Source organism: Aquarana catesbeiana, linkage group LG11 (genome assembly GCF_042186555.1).
Source record: "Aquarana catesbeiana isolate 2022-GZ linkage group LG11, ASM4218655v1, whole genome shotgun sequence".
Classification (NCBI taxonomy): domain Eukaryota; kingdom Metazoa; phylum Chordata; class Amphibia; order Anura; family Ranidae; genus Aquarana; species Aquarana catesbeiana.
Window position 1 is genome coordinate 256,531,123 of NC_133334.1, and position 21,727 is coordinate 256,552,849.

Here is a 21,727-nt window from a genome sequence, read left to right on the forward strand (position 1 = left end):
GACATGTTCAGGGGAGAATAGCCCCTCAATTCAGTGGTGTCAGTGAGATAGTGGCCCCCAGGGAAGAATAGCCTCTCAATTCAATGGTGTCAGTATGATAATGGCTCCAGGGCAGACTAGCCCATAAATTTAATGGTATCAGTGGAATAGTGGCCCCTAGGAAAGAACAATCCCCAAGATTATTGGTGTCAGTGCAATAGATTATTGACCCCAGGGTAGATTAGCCCCTCAATTCATTGGTGTCAGTGGGATACCAGCCCTCAGGGTAGACTAGTCCCTCAATTCACTGGTGTCAGTGAAAAAGTGTCCCTAGGGGAGACTAGCCATCAATTCACTAAAATTAGTGGGATAGGGACCACCAGTGCAAAAGGTCCCTGAATCAATAGTGGCCTTAGAGGCAAATAGCCCCCTAAATTATTAGAGTCAGTGGGAAAGTGACACCCAGGACAGAATAACTACCAAATGACCGTGTCAGTGGAATAATGGACCCCAGGGGAAAATGGCCCCTCAAATTACTGGTATCAGTGGTGGTACTTACCTTAGAACAGGAGCCAGTGCCAACTGCAGATTAATACTGAAAATCCCACATAGCACGTCATAGTCTCTTCTAATAACATCCCTCTGTGCACAAGCAAAGCTGCAAAAGAACTATTGCCAATTTGTTGGGTGCAGTTCAATCCCCCCAACAGAATCATTTCAGGCAGAGTACTTTAATTCATAAAAAGTAGTAGTGGTACCTTGACTTTTTTTTTGAAGCAGTGGGCCAGGAGCCCTCTGCAGGATTCTCCATTGGGCCAGTCCCAGCCTGGGGTGACAACAGTAGCTATGGCAGAGAGCAGGAAGCTGCGGCCCGGCAGAGGGAGGGAGGTCTGGGCCCGGCAGCAGGAGGGAGGTCTGGGCCCGGCAGCAGGAGGGAGGTCTGGGCCCGGCAGCAGGAGGGAGGTCTGGGCCCGGCAGCAGGAGGGAGGTCTGGGCCCGGCAGCAGGAGGGAGGTCTGGGCCCGGCAGCAGGAGGGAGGTCTGGGCCCGGCAGCAGGAGGGAGGTCTGGGCCCGGCAGCAGGAGGGAGGTCTGGGCCCGGCAGCAGGAGGGAGGTCTGGGCCCGGCAGCAGGAGGGAGGTCTGGGCCCGGCAGCAGGAGGGGGGTCTGGGCCCGGCAGCAGGAGGGGGGTCTGGGCCCGGCAGCAGGAGGGAGGTCTGGGCCCGGCAGCAGGAGGGAGGTCTGGGCCCGGCAGCAGGAGGGGGGTCTGGGCCCGGCAGCAGGAGGGGGGTCTGGGCCCGGCAGCAGGAGGGGGGTCTGGGCCCGGCAGCAGGAGGGGGGTCTGGGCCCGGCAGAAGGAGGGAGGTCTGGGCCCGGCAGAAGGAGGGAGGTCTGGGCCCGGCAACAGGAGGGAGGTCTGGGCCCGGCAGCAGGAGGGGGGTCTGGGCCCGGCAGCAGGAGGGGGGTCTGGGCCCGGCAGCAGGAGGGAGGTCTGGGCCCGGCAGCAGGAGGGAGGTCTGGGCCCGGCAACAGGAGGGGGGTCTGGGCCCGGCAGCAGGAGGGAGGTCTGGGCCCGGCAGCAGGAGGGGGGTCTGAGCCCGGCAGCAGGAGGGGGGTCTGGGCCCGGCAGCAGGAGGGAGGTCTGGGCCCGGCAACAGGAGGGAGGTCTGGGCCCGGCAGCAGGAGGGGGGTCTGGGCCCGGCAGCAGGAGGGGGGTCTGAGCCCGGCAGCAGGAGGGGGGTCTGGGCCCGGCAGCAGGAGGGAGGTCTTCTGGGCCCGGCAGCAGGAGGGGGGTCTGGGCACGGCAGCAGGAGGGGGGTCTGGGCCCGGCAGCAGGAGGGAGGTCTGGGCCCGGCAGCAGGAGGGAGGTCTGGGCCCGGCAGCAGGAGGGAGGTCTGGGCCCGGCAGCAGGAGGGGGGTCTGAGCCCGGCAGCAGGAGGGAGGTCTGGGCCCGGCAGCAGGAGGGGGGTCTGAGCCTGGCAGCAGGAGGGGGGTCTGAGCCTGGCAGCAGGAGGGAGCATCCAGCCCGGCAGCAGGAGGAAGCTCCCAGAGATGGTGAACCACTAGTTTATAAGGAAAGTAACAGGAGACTTTATTTGTGATGTCATTATACATACATGAGCTCAGCCTGATCACCGGGAAGCCATCCAGTGTCCACGGAACACACAAAGTTGGCATCACCCATCATGTCCGAGTATTTCCAGAGTCAACATTGAGCGACTGTTTAACAGCCTACAGACTAAATAAACAGCCCTACACCGAGGCCAGAAACACACGGAGTTGGCATCGCTTTAACTCTGAGTAAACCTTCCTGGAAGGATTTCAGAACAAGCACAATGTACAATATTTATAAACATCCAAATGAACGTTCCACATTCTTCTCAGAAAGAAAAGCCCCATCCAACCGTTTCACCTACTTATAGAGCAGATGCAGGCAACCCGCGGCACGTGTGAAGCCTCTTTTGCCGGCACTCGACTCCCTCCCCATCAGCAGAGCAGTGCAGGGAAGTGTCAGTGAGACACTAATACATTCCAATTTCAGAATTCCCCACACCGCACCTGCACTGATGGGGAGGCACTGCGCCCCCCACACATTGTAAAAGATGGAAAACATTGTTTGGTTCTGTAACTTTTCTGCAGCTGCGATTGTCAGATTTTGTGATGGGGAAGAGATTGGGTGCAGTTCTGCTAGGGGGGTCGGTCTCTGTTGTTTCCAGGAGGAGGAGGACTGTCATTGGCCACTGCTAAAAAGCCAATCACAGTCCTGCAAGCCTCGCCCACCATCTGGAGGAAGATGACTACCAATCTCAGAAAGAAGGGATTTCACTGTGATTGAGAACCACAATCAGGTGACAGTTTGTGGAATTATTGTTGAGTTTCTGGGAACTTTGTTGAAATTATTCCTGAACCTTTGTGTCACTTACTACTGAACCCCGGCACTCTGTGTCCCTTTAAGCCACAGCCGGTATTCAGGGCAATGAAAATCACACCCAACTTTTACTGCGGCGCAGAGCGCCACACTTTTTCTCAGCTGCGAGGGCCCAACTTATAATCCTGTACACAGGCCCACTGCTTTCAGAAAATGCCCCTGACCTGAGCTCATCATTGCACATCCATTCCAGATGCTTGTATGTGACATCACATACATCCCGTACATCACATACATCCCGTACATCACATACAAGCACGTGGGCTGGATGTGAGAGTTGGATCAGCAGGATGAATGTGCCAGGACAGGTAGATGTGTTTCATCTCTGCTTCCTTTCACCACTCTACATATCACACATATCATAGATGAGAAGAGGGTATAATGGTGGGGCAGATGTGCAGGGAGGTACAGTAGTGAAAAAGATGATAAGGGGCTTCAGCAGTGGGACAGAAGAGCAGGGGGTACCAGTGATGGGGCAGATGAGAAGGGGGTTACAGTGGTGGGACAGATGAGCAGTGGGGTTCAATGTTGGGCCAAATGAGAAGGGGGTTACAGTGGTGGGGCAGATGAGAAGGGGGTTCAGTGGTGGGACAGAAAAGCAGGGGGGGGTAGAGCAGTGGGGCAGATGTGAAAGGAGGTGTATTGGTGGGACAGATGAGCAGGGGGGACAAAGGTGGGGCAGAAGAGCAGGGGTGAACAGAGGTGAGAAAGATGTACAGGAGGTACATTGATGGGGCAGATGAGCAGATGGGTTTAGTGTTAGGACAGATGAGAAGGCAATTCAGTAGTGAGACAGAACATTGGGATACGTCGGTGGAGCAGATGTGCAGGCAGATACAGTGGTGGGGCAGATGAGAAAAGGAGTACATTGATGGGGCAGATGGGCAGCATGGTTACAGTGGTGGGACAGAAGAGCAAGGGGGGGGGGGGGTTCAGTGTTGGGGCAGATGAAAAGGGGGTTCAGTGGTGGGACAGATGAGCAGGGGGGGGGGGGTTCAGTGTTGGGCCAGAGGAGAAGGAAGTTACAGTGGTGGGAAAGATGAGCAGGGGGGTTCAGTTTGGGGCAGATGAGAAGGGGGTTCAGTGGTAGGACAGATGTGAAAGGGGGTGCATTGGTGGGACAGATGAGCAGGGGGTTACAGTGGCTGGGACAGAAGAGCAGGGGGTACAGTGGCGGGCAGATGTACAGGTGGGTACAGTAGCGGGGCAGAGGAGAAAGTAGGTACATTGGTGTGACAGATGAGCAGGGGGGTTCAATGTTGGGACAGATGAGAAGGGGGTTCAGTATTGGGACAGAAAAGCAGGGGGGGTAGGGCAGTGGGGCAGATGTGAAAGGAGGTGTATTTTTGGGACAGATGAGCAGGGGGTACAGAGGTGGGGCAGATGTACAGGGGGGTACATTGGTGGGGCAGATGAGAAATGGGGTTACGGTGGTGGGGCAGATGAGCAGATGAGTTCAATGTTAGGACAGATGAGAAGGTGATTCAGTAGTGAGACAGAAGAGCATGGGGATACGTAGGTGGAGCAGATGTGCAGGGAGGTACAGTGGTGGGGCAGATGAGAAAAGGGGTATATTGATGGGGCAGATGAGCAGCAGGGTTACAGTGGTGGGACAGAAGAGCAAGGGGGTACAGTGGTGGGGCAGATGTGCAGGAGGTACAGTAGTGGGAGGGATCAGAAGGGGGTTTAGCATGGGACAGAAAAGCAGGGGGTACGGTGCTGGGGCAGATGAGCAGGGGGGTTCAGTGTTGGGCCAGATGAGAAGGGAGTTACAGTGGTGGGAAAGATGAGCACGGGGGGTTCAGTGTTGGGGCAGATGAAAAGGGGGTTCAACAGTGGGGCAGATGTACAGGGGGGTACAGTGGCGGGGCAGAGGAGAAAGGAGGTACATTGGTGGGACAGATGAGCAGGGGGAACAGAGGTGGGACAGATGTGCAGGAGGTACATTGGTGGGGCAGATGAGAAAGGGGGTTACAGTGGTGGGGCAGATGAGCAGATAAGTTCAGTGTTAGGACAGATGAGAAGATGGTTCAGTGGTGAGACAGAAGAGCTTGGGGGTACGGCGGTGGACCATATGTGCAGGGAGGTACATTGGTGGGGCAGATGAGAAAGGGGGTTACAGTGGTGGAACAGAAGAGCAGGGTGGTACAGTGGTGGGGCAGATGTGCAGGGGGGTTACAGTGGTGGGACAGATTTATAGGGGGGTTACAGTGGTGGGGCAGATGTGCAGGGGGGACAGGGATCTGAGGTGTGAAGGTGCATGAATTGGGGTTGATCTGAAGTGTGAGTGCAGGATGTTAATTTCTCACTACTACTCAAGTAGTTTACAGCATTTACTTTATAAAAAATAATTTTTGTGATTGAGAGTGTGAAGTTGACATTTTTTGTGATAAAATCGGCATTCTCAATTTCTTTGAAAATATTTTTCGGCACACTGTGCTCAAAAGGTTGCCTACCTCTGTTATAGAGTGTGACAGTGCGCCGTCCTTTTATCCAAATTGTGTCACATGTTCCTCTATTGGAGACTACAAGTAGCAGTTTCAACACACATTACACAAGTATAGTCCCACTGTTGTCACAAACTGGAAACCAGTCCTGAGAAATGCCATGCAGCCATCGCTGGAGTGCATGTAGAGGAAAGTGGCTGTAAAAAGGCTGCAGGAGATCAGCAGCACGGAGGTGCAACAAAGAATTAAAAATAAAAAAGGTGAAACCAGTATTTTATGGGAAACTATTTATTATACAAAAAATTGGGGGTGATCTGTCTGATGTGCTGCAGCTTCTAATGCACATTGCGAGAAGCTCACAGTGCAGTGAAATCAGAGTAAGCAATTTCAGTCCAGGAGAGGAGCCGGTAGAACTGTGCAAGACTTGTGATGATATTCCTGCCCAGGTCAGTAAAATAATTGTGATCCTATCAGAGGGGGGCTGAATTGGGCATTGTGCAATTGAAATCCACCCTACTCCCCCCCCCCCCCCCCATATATCCAATGATGACTTCAATCACTGTGCAGGAACGTCTCAGGGTCCCATCTCGCCGAGTACGTGCCCTCTACTTCCTATCTGACAGTCCACTTCCTGTTTTTATTATCTAACAGAATTCCAGAGCATTCCAGTGCGGCTGCATCATTCTCGTACAGTTGCAGCAGGGTCACATATTGAAACGCACACTGATCTGCTGCATAAGCTGCTCACGTGTGTGTGTGTGGGCGAAGGTAATGAACAAGACGCACGGTGGTCCCAATGCCACACTTCCCTGAATTTCCGATTAGTGCACAATAAACAGGATGCACGGGTGATGACAATTAAAGTAAAGGATGCCCCCAGATGACTTCTATGTGTCCTCCTGCCACCTTTACCGACTCTATTACCACTGCAGCCTTCCATCCTCCAACAAGGATTTAACTCTGATGCTCTGGGATAGAATGACTCTGATGCTTTGGAATAGAATGCAAAGCTACGACTCATAAATTTTTAAGAAAACAAAGATAGTGGCTAGTATGTCCCAATAGATAAGGCACCTCATCCCAAGAATTTAAGTATTATGGTGAGCAGAGGAAAGGGGATTATTGCGGTGCCAGCAACAGTGCAAAAGGTATATAAAAAAAAAAACAAAAAAAAAAAAAACAAATTTTATTACAATTAATTAAAAACATTAGTACATTTCGTTGAACCACATATAAAAAGGAGCACTTTACAGTATAGAATGATGAGAATGATGATAGGTATAACAGCAGGTCAAATCTTCCCTACTAGTTTCGCCAAGGCATTGGCTTCGTCGGGGGAATAGAATATAATAGAAAACAATGTGGCTCCCGGCAGCCCAATGGGGCAAGGTCAGTGCAGTCCAGTATCACAGGGCAATAACCCTTCACTGCCAAGTAGTTGGCTGCAGAGGGCAAAAAGGAGGCTTCATAAAAACAAAACCATAAAGATTATTTAGTAGACAGGGGCGCTGCTAAGACCAGAAATGTATGGACAGACCGATTAGGACAGGTGTGCGGATTAATTGATAGAAAGTTGGCCTGGAATATAATGGTACAATCAAGGGAATCAATGGGCTCCAAACAAAAAATTAATTCCAACAAAAAACTGAGTTGGAAAAAAGTTGAAGAGCAGAGCCAATATACATAAGTAGCCAGAGATGTCCAAGCAATCAACGTGCAGAGGCCTTGCATAGAATGATCGTACCAGCACTCCAATAAATCAGCAGCTGTACCATTATATTCCAGGCCAACTTTCCATCAATTAATTGGCGCACCTGTCCTAATCGGTCTGTCCATACATTTTTGGTCTTAACAGCGCCCCTGTCTACTAAATAATCTTCATGGTTTTGTTTTTATGAAGCCTCATTTTTGCCCTCTGCAGCCAACTACTTGGCAGTGAAGGGTTATTGCCCTGTGATACTGGACCGCACTGGCCTTGCCCCGTTGGGCTGCCGGGAGCCACATTGTTTTCTATTATATTCTATTCCCCTGACGAAGACAATGCCTTGGCGAAACTAGTAGGGAAGAATTGACCTGCTGTTATACCTACCATCATCCTTCTTTGGTCAATAGAATACTGTAAAGGGCTCCTTTTTATATGTGGTTCAGCGAAATATACTAATGTTTTTAATAAAATTCGTTTTTTTAATATACCTTTTGTACAGAGTTGCTGCTGGCACCGCAATAATCCCCTTTCCTCTGCTCCCCATAATTCATAAATATATAAACTTTACCTTAAGGCTCCATTCACATCTAAATGTTCCATGAATGGGTGCAAAAGTGTGCGTTTTTGCGCCCGTTCACAGAAAAAGGTGCATCACACTTGTGATGCCATTCATCCTTAATGGCACCTCAAATACTGCCAGCAAATGCGCATTTTCGCATGTGTCAAAAATGCACGACAAACATGCCTGACCATGCAGTGAAAATAACGTGTGAATATCAACATTAAGGAGCTTGTTTGTCGCACGTAGGGAGCCCCCAAAAAAAAAAAGTGCGGAAAAAACAAAACACAAGTTCATGCAATGCTTACATGTGAATGCAGCCTAACAGAGACAGTGATAGATACAAAGTCCAACAAATGTAATGTTTTATCAAAAAGCGATTTCTGCATTTTTGTATGATTTATTTAAAGGATAACTCCCTCCCTCTTTTAAAGACAACACTGCCAAATTAGTTATATTAATTAAAACAATGTATTGAAATGTAATAATGGATTCTTTTTAGCGGAACCAGCAGAGTTTGCACACCACGGTGTCAAAACTCCTCCATTCCTGCCCGCCCCCCAAGCGGAAATATTTGGAGGCGGAATCTATACTGGGCTGGCTGTCAATTATTGCCAGCGTAACACAAATTCCCACCTCCCTGAATCTCACTTGACACTTTGGAGTGCACTTTTGCAGAAGTTTTTTCCAAGTTTTGTGTGGACAAAAAAAATTGACCCTAGTAGGACATTCTACATAGCGTGCCCTAGTTGGCTGTCTTACCCCCTAAAAGGCCTGGTGGACCCCTCTCCTCATGGTCAGTCGAAGCTGACCAATGAGTTCTAGGTGAGGCGCTCTACTGGAGAGAGACCCTATGGTTCAGGAGAGGAAGGAACCGGCCACACATCCTCCCCTAGATTTCAGGGAAGGCCTGAGGGCCCACACCCTCCATCCTAGTGAGAAAAAGAACCACAGACAAAAGTGCAAAAGGAGAAAAAAAAAAAATAAATAAATAAATAAATAGGTGCCCATACTAGTGCACTGGCTAGGCCCTGAGCCCTGGTAATGAAAAGTGCCCCAAAAGGCCTAGTCCAAAGAGGCACAGTGCAGAAAAAGCATTAGTGATATGACTATGTGCTCATTCTCACAGTGGGGTTCCCACACCAAAGTGATACTAAGAGCACCCCTGGGGCGACCAACTCCCAGGGGACACAGCACCGCAGATTCTCTGCCTTCCCAGCCCATGGCCATACATGCTAGACCCCATTCAAATCAGGAGGCACTGGGACCCTCCAGTCTTCCAGAGGGAATAAGTCTTGTGTCCCACTTCCTTTAAGAACCCGGTTTCTGTTCTAGCCAGTACTAGCCTTCAGAGCACCCATCATACCAGCAAGGATACTATACAGCCAGCCATTCCTGCCAAAAGGTCAGAAAGCATAGCAACCCTACAGGACACGTATAAGAAAAAAAAATGTTTGTTTTTTTAAGCCACAGTGGTGCTGAAAAACCTTTAAGTGTATAAAAAACAAGCATGTGAATACACAAAAAGTGCACTTAAGGGTGTGCTTTGTCCACCCCCTGAAGGAGTAGGACCTTTCTCTGAACCCCTGGGGTGCAAGGCTCCCGACAGGGACAAGGTTACAAACTTGATCCGCCTAATCAGAAGGCCTGGCGGACCCCTCTCCTCATGGCCAGCCCAAGCCAACCAGGAGTACTAGGTCAAGAGAGACCCCCAGGTTCAGTGGAGGAAGGAACCTGAAAATAAATTAAATAAAAAAAAGTGACCGTGCAACGTGCACTGGCTTGGCCCTGAGTGGTAGCAAAAATTGCGCTGGACTTAGTCAAAAGGCCTAGCCCATCGAGGCGCAGTGCATAAAAAGTTTTTGGTGCTGTGATAATGTGCCTGTTCACACAGTGGGGTCCCACACCCGAAGGTTACTAACAGCACTCCTAGGGCAACCACTCCCAGGGGGCACAGACACTGCAGACTCTCTGCCTTCCCAGCCCATGGCCAAACAAGGTAGATCCATTCAAACCAGGAGGAACTGGGCCCATCCAGTTTTCCCAGGGGAATTACTACTGTGCCCCAACTGCCTGTGGGCGCCCCAGTTTCTGTTCCAGCCGGTATTAACCTGCAGAGCCCCCATCATACCAGCAGGGATAATATACACCCAATTCCAACCAATAGGCCAAAATGATGTTGAGGCACCCTTACTGGACACTGATAAGGACAGATACTGCACTTGATCTTCGCCAAAAGGCAGAGAAGCAATTAACAACAATGTTTAATGTGATTGGAGGCGGAGCAATGTTTATTATGATTGGGGGTGGAGCAATGATTCTATCCCTTATCTCAATTGGAAAGTGAATGAAGATTGATTAGCTTCCATCTGATGGGAGCCCCTACACACAGTCAACGCCCAATCAGAAAACCGACAGAATAAAATGTTCCATATGGAATAATTAGAGAATTTTTCAAAGGCACCATAATATAATTTGCATTAAAAGCAGGGAGGCAGCTCTCCTAAGCTAATATGAAGATCAGAAATAATTTGCATAGCTTGGGTCAATAATTTTTTTTGACGTATAAACAAAAAAAAAAAAAAAAACTACCTGGACCGCTCCACGAATGAGGCTCCGCTGCATCCTCTGTGCTGTCAACAGTCTCTGACTCTTTGTAGTTCACGCTGTCTTCCACCTCCGCGCTCTCGGCCTCTATAATAAAAATGAAATAAATAATTAAACAACCTTCCTGCTCATATTATTGAAGAACGTCACTGCATACTCTCTCCATCTGACCATGTAATTAAACCAGGAAGAAAAAAAAAGAAAGAGGGAGCAACCAGAGTCGTTTGCCTATTCTATCCTATTCTATCGCGTAGAAAGGCACAGCAGAAGTGTAAGTGACCCAACATTGGGAGTAAAATTTTCAATAACATTTCATGCAGCTTCTATGGAGCCCTGGGGTGGGAGAGGGCCCCGTTAATGAGGCAGATGAGGAAAACTAAAGTGTAAAGTTTTTAATATAGAAGAGCTGAATTCAGACCTCAGGATTGCCACTAGTCACAGATCCCCCTCTATGCAGGAAGAAGAACTGGTTTAGCTGTCTGTGTGTAGATTTATTGCCCTCTGTCATAGCCGGGAGGGGACAACCATGATTTGAAGTTCTGTTCCTGGTTCCTAGGAAATATATCAGCTTCTCCACGTTCTGTTAGGACAGCATTGATCACACAATCTCTGCTGTACAGGAGGCTCAGGCTTCACCTGATAGATATTCACCTCTGAATGAATGCTACTCTAGATCTGAATTGGGGTCCAGTGCTCTACCAACACACCTTCCAGAGACTTGACATTTAGGGAAAACTTCCTGCAATAAGCAGAGTAAGATGGTCAGAAAACCCAGTGGGGGGGGGGGGGGGGGTAATCGCTTCCATCCAAAAGGAACATAATACAAATCTGAAGGTTCTCACAACTCACCTAACTTTGCGTTCATTTTTCATTCAAACACAAAAAAATTCAGAGAATTTCGGGGGCTTATTACTCCCCCTTCATCATTCAACATTCAGGATACTGCTCATTCGGGTCACCTGACGGCAATATCTTATCCCTGTGTTACAATGTGTTGATCAGTATTCTCCCCAATTGCCATCACCATCTAAGCCCTGATGAACGGAGTGTTGATGCCAGAAACGCATTGGATTTTTCTTGAGATCTCTTGTCTTGTGAAATAAAGACTTACTAGATGTGCACTACATATCTGTGTTGCTCTTACTCTCCTGACACTCCTTAGACTACTCCGAGGACCTTCAAGGACAAGGAGACCATAATAACCCTCCTGTTTTGGGTCCAGCGCTCTACCAACATATCTACTGTTGTGCTTCCACAGACTCAACATTTGAAGAATTTCCTCGAAGTAAAACTGGGCATTCTCCAGTAGACTTTTGTTCAAATATTGGTAAAGAAATTCAAATGGATCGTCGGAGCATTGGATCGTACTATGATGGACTGGACACATTTTTTAAGGAAAACCCCAAAAAGTTTTGATTGTCATGCCAATTATTATTATTATTATTCGGGATTTATATAGCACAAACAGTTTGCCAAGCACTTTACAAAATGAAGGGAGACATTACAGTTACAATACAATTTGGCACAAGAGGAATCAGAGGGCTCTGCTAGTTTAATGGTTTGAACTTTGAATTCAGGATGAACATATAACATTACAAAAAGTAACATTTTCCCGAATGAAAAGCATATTCACAGTTAGAAATTCATGATTTCTTTTTTGTTTAAGAAAAAATTTCCATCATTCTTTGATTTTCCCAACTCTATGGTCGAAAACGATTGGCAAATTGACTCCATTACCTATTAGAAAATCGAACCAATGTTCCAAAAGGGAAACATTTTTGAACAAAATCGTAGTGGTGTATGGCCAACATAACAGAGCAGGATAGTCAGGAGACCCAATGGGAAGGTTATCTCCATCCATCCAAAAGGAAATTGAATTTTGGTAGAAATTGGTGAATGTTCTCATTGGCTCACCTAATGCTACCTTCTTTCTTCTTTAGTGGTCGCTGGCCATACACGTTTCAATTTTATTATCCAAATCAAGTGCAATTCAAACATTCGAATAGGCATAACGTTCCCTTATGTTTGATTTAGATCAGATTCGTTCAAACTGAAATGCTTGACCAGGACAGAAGTTTATCAATCATATTGTATCAATTGGCAGCACTGAGATGCCTTGGTCATGAATACAATCATATTTTGATTGATTAGATTGAGAGATTTTATGGTGAAAACAGAGATGTGATTGATCTTATGATCATATCTTTAAACTCTTGTTCAAAATCCACTACCCTCTGTGTGTCATATCAATCATATGGGTTGTCAACTATTGATCGATTATTCCAATCAGAAAAGAAATCTGTCAATATCAAAGCATGTATGGCCCCTTTACTTTAGCTAATACAGAAATTTGCCAAGATTACCGATATAACTTTTTGGGTGTTTTTGAAGTCCTCTATATAGACGAACGGCTCCACTGACCACAGATCATCGTCGGTGATGGGATGAGGAGGAGGAGCAATCCTGTCCGGCAGCTCGGTGGTTAATCAGTCCAGGTCTTTTTCCTAGCAACTGGCTGATAATAATTCTCCCCATTAACAGCAGTTGAAGATGGTGTGATAAGCCTATCAGCCTATGACAGTGCCTGCGATTACTGCACAAAGTGCATGTTTGCATACAGCCCGGCCATGATAACCAGCAAGAGCCGAGATCGATACGACCCATAAAAAAGACGACGTCAGGATTATTAATAGCCGCCCCGGGAGGATGATTAACATCAAAATCAATGGGAATTAAAACCGCACCCCAATAGGCACTTTCCAGGGAAAAACAATGAGCCGTGTCCAATCGCCACCCATTGGAGGACACCGCTGCACTCTGAACAGGGAATACATTTAACCAACCACTCAAAAAGTTTTCACTCTGACATAAAGTTTGGTTAAAGTGTTCCTAGCATCAGATATATAATTCCATGTCAGCAAGATAAATAATGTGTCTGTGTAACCCTTCCAGGTACTTATTACCTTTCACGTAGACCACAGTATTCCCCCTGTCAAGTCCCTCATTTTTTCTCTCTAGAACGATGGTGCCATCTTTGTTCAGACATCCCCCAAGGCCACCATCTACTTTCTGGACTGAGATGTTGGCTTGGAGATGACACAATCATGTCAATCCCGGTGCCTGTGCAGTTCTTGGCTGTGTTCACAAGATCAGTTCCTTCTCCAACCTCTCAACCTTCTGACTTTCTACAATTTGAATACACTATATTACCAAAAGTATTGGAATGCCTATCTTTACACGCACATGAACTTTAATGGCATCCCAGTCTTAGTCTGTAGGGTTCAATATTGAGCTGGCCCACCCTTTGCAGCTTTAACAGCTTCAATCCTTCTGGGAAGGCTGTCCACAAGGTTTTAGTTCATCCCAAAGGTGATCTATCAGGTTGAGGTCAGGACTCTGTGCAGGCCAGTCAAGTTTCTCCACCCCAAACGCGCTCATCCTTGCCTTTATGGACCTTGCTTTGTGCACTGGAGCGCAGTCATGGTGGAACAGGAAGGGGCCATCCCCAAACTGTTCCCACAAAGTTGGTAGCATGAAATTGTCTAAAATATCTTGGTATTTTCCGACGCTGTGGTCAGTTGGGGACGATGCACCATACTTGGTGGCAGTGCCCCCTCGTAACCAGATTTTGGATTCCAATTTTCAATTTAATCAATTCAGTGACGGGGGTAAACATTCGTAGATCTCCTGAAGCTGCCCTCTTTCACAAATTGCCTGATGAAATACCCAAACAATCAGTGAAATTAATTAAATATATATTACTGGCGGCGAGAATTACAATTGCAAGACATTGGAAACAGTCAATAATCCCTCTTGACCAGGTTAAGAATAAACTTCATTTGATTATGATCAATGATAAACTCACTCATATTCTCTGTAATAAAGTCAAGAAATTTAATAAGATATGGGATCCATGGATTGACTATATTTCAACCCCATAGCGTATCCCAGGATGACCCTCTCCTTCCCTCTCCAGTTCACTCTCTCTTATTTCTTCCTTTCTTCTCTTCTTTTTTTTCTTTTTGTTTGGTTCTTTTCTTTCATTTCTGGAAACTTTAGCACAATACAACTGACCTCGTATGAGACTTTTTATGACCATGAGACTTGGGACTGTCCCAGGGACCTTATCTGGGACCTCCCAAGACTCCGGGTGTCTGTACCGTTCCCTCACATAGGGATTACCTGGCTCATGATTGAGGGGCTATGGTTGGATCCCACAGATTTTTGGTTTTTGTCACACTTTTTGTTTCTAGTTGCCGCAATGGGTGGAGAATGGATGATGGGAATGTATCTACTGCTGTATTGGAATATAATGCTTTGACAATTTGATATTAATCTGCTTATGTGACTGACTATTTTGTACTTTGTTATGTTTTTCAATAAAAACATTGAAATATAAAATATCTTGGTATGCCGGCGCCTTAAGAGTTCCCTTCACTGAAACTAAGGAGCCAAACCCAACCCCACACCATAATCCCCCCTCCACCAAAAGATTTGGACCAGTCCACAAAGCAAGGTCCATAAAGACATGGATGAGGGAGTTTGAGGTGGAGGAACTTGACTGCCCTGCACAGAGTCCTGACCTTAACCCCATAGAAAACCTTTGGGACGAATTAGAGCGGAGACTGCGAGCCAGGCCTTCTTGTCCAAAATCAGTGCTTGGCATCACAAACGCCCTTCCAGAAGAATGGGCAAACATTCCCATAGACACACTCATAAACCTTGTGGACAGCCTTCCCAGAAGAGTTGAAGCTGTTATAGCTGCAGAGGGTGGGCCAACTCAGTACTGTTGAACCCTACAGACTATGGCCAGCATAAAAGAGTAGGATAGTCAGGAGACCGGGAATGTTATCTCCATCTATCCAAAAGGAAATCTAATTTTGGTAGAAATTAGTGAATGATCTTATTGGCTCACCTTATGTTACCTTAAAATTCATGTAGTGTAAAGGCAGGCGTCCCAATAGTTTTGGTAATATAGTGTATGTTTCAGACTGATCACTGGGGGGAAAGGAGACCAAGGAAATGCTTCCCCCTGCCTGCAGCAGACTGATGACATTATCTCAGCCTAGGCAAAGTCACTGACTGGAGCTCAGTGATGGCTCTTTAATGTAAAATAATACTGTTACTAAATAACTGTGATATCAGGAACTTATTCATGAAGCCACTCCATGGTTCATTTTCAGCAGCTGAATCCTTTGCTCATAGGTCTGACTGTAGAGTTACAGTCTGTATTATCCTAATCAGATACCTGCCAAGTCACTGAGAGCATTATTAGTAACGTGGACAAAGCACTTGTAATGCAGCGTCACTAGGGCAGGTCCCTTATCGCTCGCTATCAGCATTATCGCTTCCTATGACTTGACAGTCAGCATTTGGGGGAGGGGAGAAATCCATTTTCCCAGGAAGGAACTACAAGTACCAGCAGTGACAGATTAGAATAGAAAATGTGAATTTTTGGATAGAAATCCTGGAGCTACTATGTAATACTTCCAGGACTTCCATCAGATCATATTTGGATATATTGTGTGCGGTGAGCTGGGGGGGGGGTTCAGGTATGGATACTTTCAAGCCAGCCATACAGGGATTGAAATTTGACTGGTTCAGCAGGGGTCGAATTTTGATCCACGCATGAGCAGGTTGGTTGTACTTGTGTACAACCAGCCTGTCGGGTTTTTCCTGAACGATCAGTGCCAGCGGCTATAGCCAGCAACACAGATCATTGTATTCTGGTGGCAGGAAAGACTCCTTGATGTCAGAATACAATACCACAGCGGGAAAGATTCCCCCATCCACGTCGAATGTGTGGGAGGGGACATTTAATTTTTTTTTTTTTTTTAACCCACTGGTTGAAAAAAAAAAAAAAAAAAAAGAGAGAGAGAAGAAGAAGGATCAATGTATGACCTGCCTTACATAGTTAAATTTTTGCAGCTTGGACCAATGTAGCCATCTACATATCATACCTGTAGTATGGCTCTAGAATCTGGAAATCACTACAGAGTGCTACACCGCTTCTCCAGTGATCTCCACTTGCTTTCAGGTCCTGAAGAATAATACAGAATTATTAAGAATATACAGAATTATTAAGCGTGTGTACCTGAGCTGCAGGGGGGCGTGGCCTCTTCACGCAGGTTCTCCAATGGTTCCGCTTCACCCGTCTCCTGATCGGAAGCCTGCGGCACAGAGCTGCTCGGCTCTCCTGGTAATGAAGGTAGGAATACCTGAGTGAGGATTTGTCTCAGTGAACTCAGCAATTGTAAGAAAGGGGAATTTTCTCCATAGTCAGAGACAACCAGCCATCTCTGAGAAACACAAAGCAGTAAACACAGTGGCTTCATAGGAAACGTCCAACAGAACGCCATAAAACAATATAATGATCATTTATACCATGGCAGTGTACATAGAGATATATGGTGTAACATTTACCAGAATCTTCTCTATGTACGTAAATGTTACAATTGTCCTGTATTTGTTTTGTGCAGATCATCCTCATTTCTCACCCTCCCCACCTTTACCTGGAAAAGTCTGTCTCTGCCCCTCCCACAACTATGTTTTTTTCCCTGCAGTAGTTTGTCTCGGCCCCTCCCACAACAGTGAGATTTACCAGCAGTAGTTTGTGTCTCTGCTCCTCCCACATGGGTGAGATTTCACTGCAGCAGCTTATGTCTTTGCTCATTCCAAAATGGTGAGATTTCCCTGCTTAGTTTGTGTCTCTGCTCCTCCCACAATGGTGAGATTTCCTGTAGTAGTTTGTGTCTCTGCCCCTCCCACAACGGTGAGATTTCCCTGCAGTAGTTTGTGTCTCTGCCCCTCCCACAACGGTGAGATTTCCCTGCAGTAGTTTGTGTCTCTGCCCCTCCCACAACGGTGAGATTTCCCTGCAGTAGTTTGTGTCTCTGCCCCTCCCACAATGGTGAGATTTCCCTGCAGTAGTTTGTGTCTCTGCCCCTCCCACAATGGGGAGATTTCCTGCAGTAGTTTGTGTCTCTGCCCCTCCCACAACGGTGAGATTTCCCTGCAGTAGTTTGTGTCTCTGCCCCTCCCACAACGGTGAGATTTCCCTGCAGTAGTTTGTGTCTCTGCCCCTCCCACAACGGTGAGATTTCCCTGCAGTAGTTTGTGTCTCTGCCCCTCCCACAATGGTGAGATTTCCCTGCAGTAGTTTGTGTCTCTGCCCCTCCCACAATGGGGAGATTTCCTGCAGTAGTTTGTGTCTCTGCCCCTCCCACAACGGTGAGATTTCCCTGCAGTAGTTTGTGTCTCTGCCCCTCCCACAACGGTGAGATTTCCCTGCAGTAGTTTGTGTCTCTGCCCCTCCCACAATGGTGAGATTTCCCCCCTTCGCAACCAATTTACCCCGAGAGTGGCAGAGATACCTTCTCCTTCCGGTACGTCGCTGTAAGATGGGCTCGAAGAATCACAGTCTGCTAATTCTTCCATGTCAGAAATGGAGCCATCCTTTTCAGAAGAGTTCAAATCGAATGCCAAACTTTCCTCCGTCTCTTCCATTTCACCGAGTGAACCTAAAATAATAATAAAAAAAAAAAATAAAAAAAACAATTTTATATTAAAAGAGTAGAATTGTAAGTGTGTATAAATTGTATGTCAGGGCAAAAGAAAAAAAACCAAAATTTAGCAGATCTCTGCAATACATGCACATTCCCCCAGGTTTTATCCCTTTACACAGGTTGCAAGTACTGAAAGTACTGAACAAGAACTGTTGATGTGCCAGAAATATGGTGTACGCCAATGTTCTTCTTTGAAAAGGAAAACACAGCTCCGAATTCCTAAATATGTGGTGTCAGCCCTGCCAACCTTATTTCTGACATGTTACAAAGAACACAGAATGCTCCTCTTCTCCTCCCGTCTCTACTCCTAATTGCCCCCCCCTCCATTTTAATAGCCCTTCCTCCTTATCCCCCTCCACCTTCTCCTCATCAATTTCCCCTCCCTATTTCTATAAACCCTCCCCCCATCTCCTCCCTCTTCATCTCCATACCCCTCCTCCCTATTTCCATAACCCCTCCCCCTCATCTCCTCCCTCTTCATCTCCATACCCCTCCTCCCTATTTCCATAACCCCTCCCCCTCATCTCCTCCCTCTTCATCTCCATACCCCTCCTCCCTATTTCCATAACCCCTCCCCCTCATCTCCCCTGCTCATTCTCCCCCCCTTCCATTTTAATAGCCCTTCCTCCTTATTCCATCCCCCACGCACCTCGTCCTCATCAATTTCACCTCCCTATTTCTATAAACCCTCTCCCTTATCTACATACCCCTCCTCATTTCCATAACTCCTCCTTATTTCCCTAAGCCCTCCTCCTCCTCATCTCATCCCCTGCTCATTTCCATAGCCCCTTCTCCCCATTTCTTTAACCCCTCCACATCTCCCCCCCTTGGGATTTCTGGCAGGATCAACTGGTATTTCTTGCACTTATCGAACAGATATAAGAATGCATTTTCAATAGTATATCTGCAGGGAGCAAATAATAGAAGTTTATTGTTAGGGTTTTCATTTACTTAAAGAGGAGTTATGCTTTAAAAAAAAAAAAATGAATAGTCAGCAGCTACAAATACTGCAGCTGCTGACCTTCACTAATCGGACACTTACTTGTCCCTGGGTCCATCGATGAAGCCCCGCTCGTCTCCCCCTCCTCTCTTCGGTACCATCATTGTAACTGTGGGCGCCCGGCTGTGCCTTCACAGCTGGGCACCCACTGAGCATGTGCGAGCCGCGCACCGTGACTGGCCGGGCAATCATCTGGGACCTGTGATGTGTCCCAGATGATTGCCGAGAGGGAGTGGGGAGAGGCGATATCCCTTCCAGTGCTGCGGTGCACGAAGGAAGTGGGAGCTGGAAAAAAAGAGGGTATCCGCCCCTCCCCCCAAAAAAATGACGTGCAAAATGTGGCACGTCAGGGGGTCACCTCCCTTAAAGTGGAAATTCAATTTTTGGGACCCAAAATGACCTGCAATTTATAATATGGTGAGATTTCCCCACAGTAGTTTGTGCCTCTGCTCCTCCCACAATTGTGAGATTTCCTGCAGTAGTTTCAAACTCTGTTCCCTCCCACAATGGTAAGATTTCCTGTAGTGGTTTGTGTCTCTGCCCCTCCCACAATGGTGAGATTTCCCTCCAGTAGTTTGTGTCTCTGCCCCTCCCACAATGGTGAGATTTCCTGTAGTGGTTTGTGTCTCTGCCCCTCCCACAATGGTGAGATTTCCTCCAATATTTGATGCCCCCGTCACTCTCAACAATGTCTTAATAAATTCTCTGTGGGATGCCATATTGAATTGTTAAAGGCAGAGTTCAGCGATTCTGACATTTAAAGCTTTCTACAAATATTTAATTGGATGATTCTCCCAGCATTTATTTTCCACTGCTCATTACTCTGTAATGGTATGAATTTATATATTTTTTAAAAGGAAAAGCAATACAATGTGTCCACCTGTTTCCATCACACTGCGATAGAATGAACAGTCAAAAGATCAGACCTTGCCATTGTAATGGACAGATTCCGCACGAAGACTAGGGCTGCAACTAATGATTATTTTCATGATCTATTAGTTGGCCTATTATTTCGATTAACCGATTCATCGGATAATAACCATAAAAAAAAGCGTAGTGTATAATTCAGTTAATATGTAAAATTTAAAAAATAAAAGGCAATTTATTCTTAAATATCTCTATGCAGTGGTAAATATAAATAACCAACTATATGGTTAGGGAGTAAAATCTCTTAATCCACTCTGAGAATAACAGATAGAAGAGATATACCGTATATACTATTAGAAGAGATATACTGTATATACTATTAGAAGAGATATACTGTATATACTATTAGAAGAGATATACTATTAGAGGAGATATACTGTATATACTATTAGAGGAGATATATTAGAGGAGATATACTGTATATACTATTAGAGGAGATATACTGTATATACTATTAGAGGAGATATACTGTATATACTATTAGAGGAGATATACTGTATATACTATTAGAAGAGATATACTATTAGAGGAGATATACTGTATATACTATTAGAGGAGATATACTATTAGAGGAGATATACTGTATATACTATTAGAGGAGATATATTATTAGAGGAGATATACTGTATATACTATTAGAGGAGATATACTGTATATACTATTAGAAGAGATATACTGTATATACTATTAGAAGCGGTATACTGTATATACTATTAGAGGGGATATACTACTAGAGGAGATATACTGTATATGCTATTAGAGGAGATATACTGTATAGGAGATATACTGTATATACTATAAGAAGAGATATACTGTATATACTATTAGGAGATATACTGTATAGGAGATATACTGTATATACTATTAGAGGTTGAATCTGGTAAATATCATCAGACTTGGAGATCAAATTTTTTATTTAAAGAAAGAATAACTAAAGACTGTTTTGCCAATTTTCAGACAGAACTATAATATATTATATGCTGGCCATACAAAAACAATGTCATTTTAATAACATTCGTTCGATTTTCTAATCGTTAGTGGGGTCAAATTGACATTCGTTTTCGACCACACTGATGGGAAAATTCAAAGGAGCAGAATAGAAAACTTCTTGGTCAAAGGAATTTTCAGACAGTGTATGTGGTTTTTGTTCAGAAATTACATTCATTTTAAAACGGAATGTTAAAATCTAGTGAAATTTTCAAATGACATTCTTTCATTCAGCGATCTAAAAAATATTTTTTCATTTTAATATTCCCGTCCGAAAATCGATACATGTGTGGCCAGCATAAGGCTCGGTTCACACCTATGCATTTTGCATTTGATTCGTTTCCACGGTGCTTTTTGCTGTGCTTTTTGCACACACGATTTTTCTGCAATTTGCGTTTTTCCTTTTTTTAATTTTTTGGGGGGCCAATTTGTTGTTGGGCAGATAAATAAAAAGCAAATTGCTGTAAAAACGCACTACATGATTTTCTGCAGCTTCTCCATTGAAGTATATTGAACCAAAAAGAGCACTGTTTGGCGTTGAAAAACTTCCTTGACCTTTTCCAATTACGCAGCGGCTGAAAAAAGCATATGTAGCGCTGGTAGATTTTTTATCTACCGCTGATAGGTAAATTTAGTGGGTCGCTTATTATAGGAAGTTAGATTTGTCTCGGTTCCAGCTTGGCTGACATTGCATGCAGTTCCACACTGTGCCGGTGGGTGTCGTTGTCACCATCGGCTGGTGTTGGAAAAGCAACATGTAGAAGCGTATGAGTGCTCCTCTGTCCCCGAGATAACTCGGTGGAGGTGGTCCTCCGAGTTGCATTCTGGGAGAGGGTATTTATGGGACAGACGCCATGTTTTAGGGTTCATTTTCAGCCACCTGATGGCCCTCCTGGCCGACAGGTATGTACTAGGAATACCACCTCGTGGTCCTCCGTTTCGGAGGCCCGCGTCGCTGCGGCGTGTGGGTGGGCCCAGAAGCCTGTCTGGGGCCTACCACAGTAGCCGAGGAATGGTCCTGAGC

General features: G+C 46.1%; 1 protein-coding gene and 1 pseudogene across 1 annotated transcript in view; both read right to left on the bottom strand.

Annotated features, from left to right (window-relative positions):
- ZFPM1 (zinc finger protein, FOG family member 1) overlaps nucleotides 1–21,727 on the bottom strand; it is a 167,088-nt gene that overhangs the window by 58,712 nt on the left and 86,649 nt on the right. The window contains exons 2-4 of the mRNA XM_073605709.1: nucleotides 17,598–17,744; nucleotides 16,319–16,420; nucleotides 10,210–10,311 (exon numbers count right to left, since the gene is read on the bottom strand). Coding sequence (XP_073461810.1) covers nucleotides 10,210–10,311; nucleotides 16,319–16,420; nucleotides 17,598–17,744 — 351 coding nt within the window. The remainder of the gene's footprint in view (nucleotides 1–10,209; nucleotides 10,312–16,318; nucleotides 16,421–17,597; nucleotides 17,745–21,727) is intronic.
- LOC141113057 (U2 spliceosomal RNA) lies at nucleotides 9,716–9,869 on the bottom strand (annotated as a pseudogene).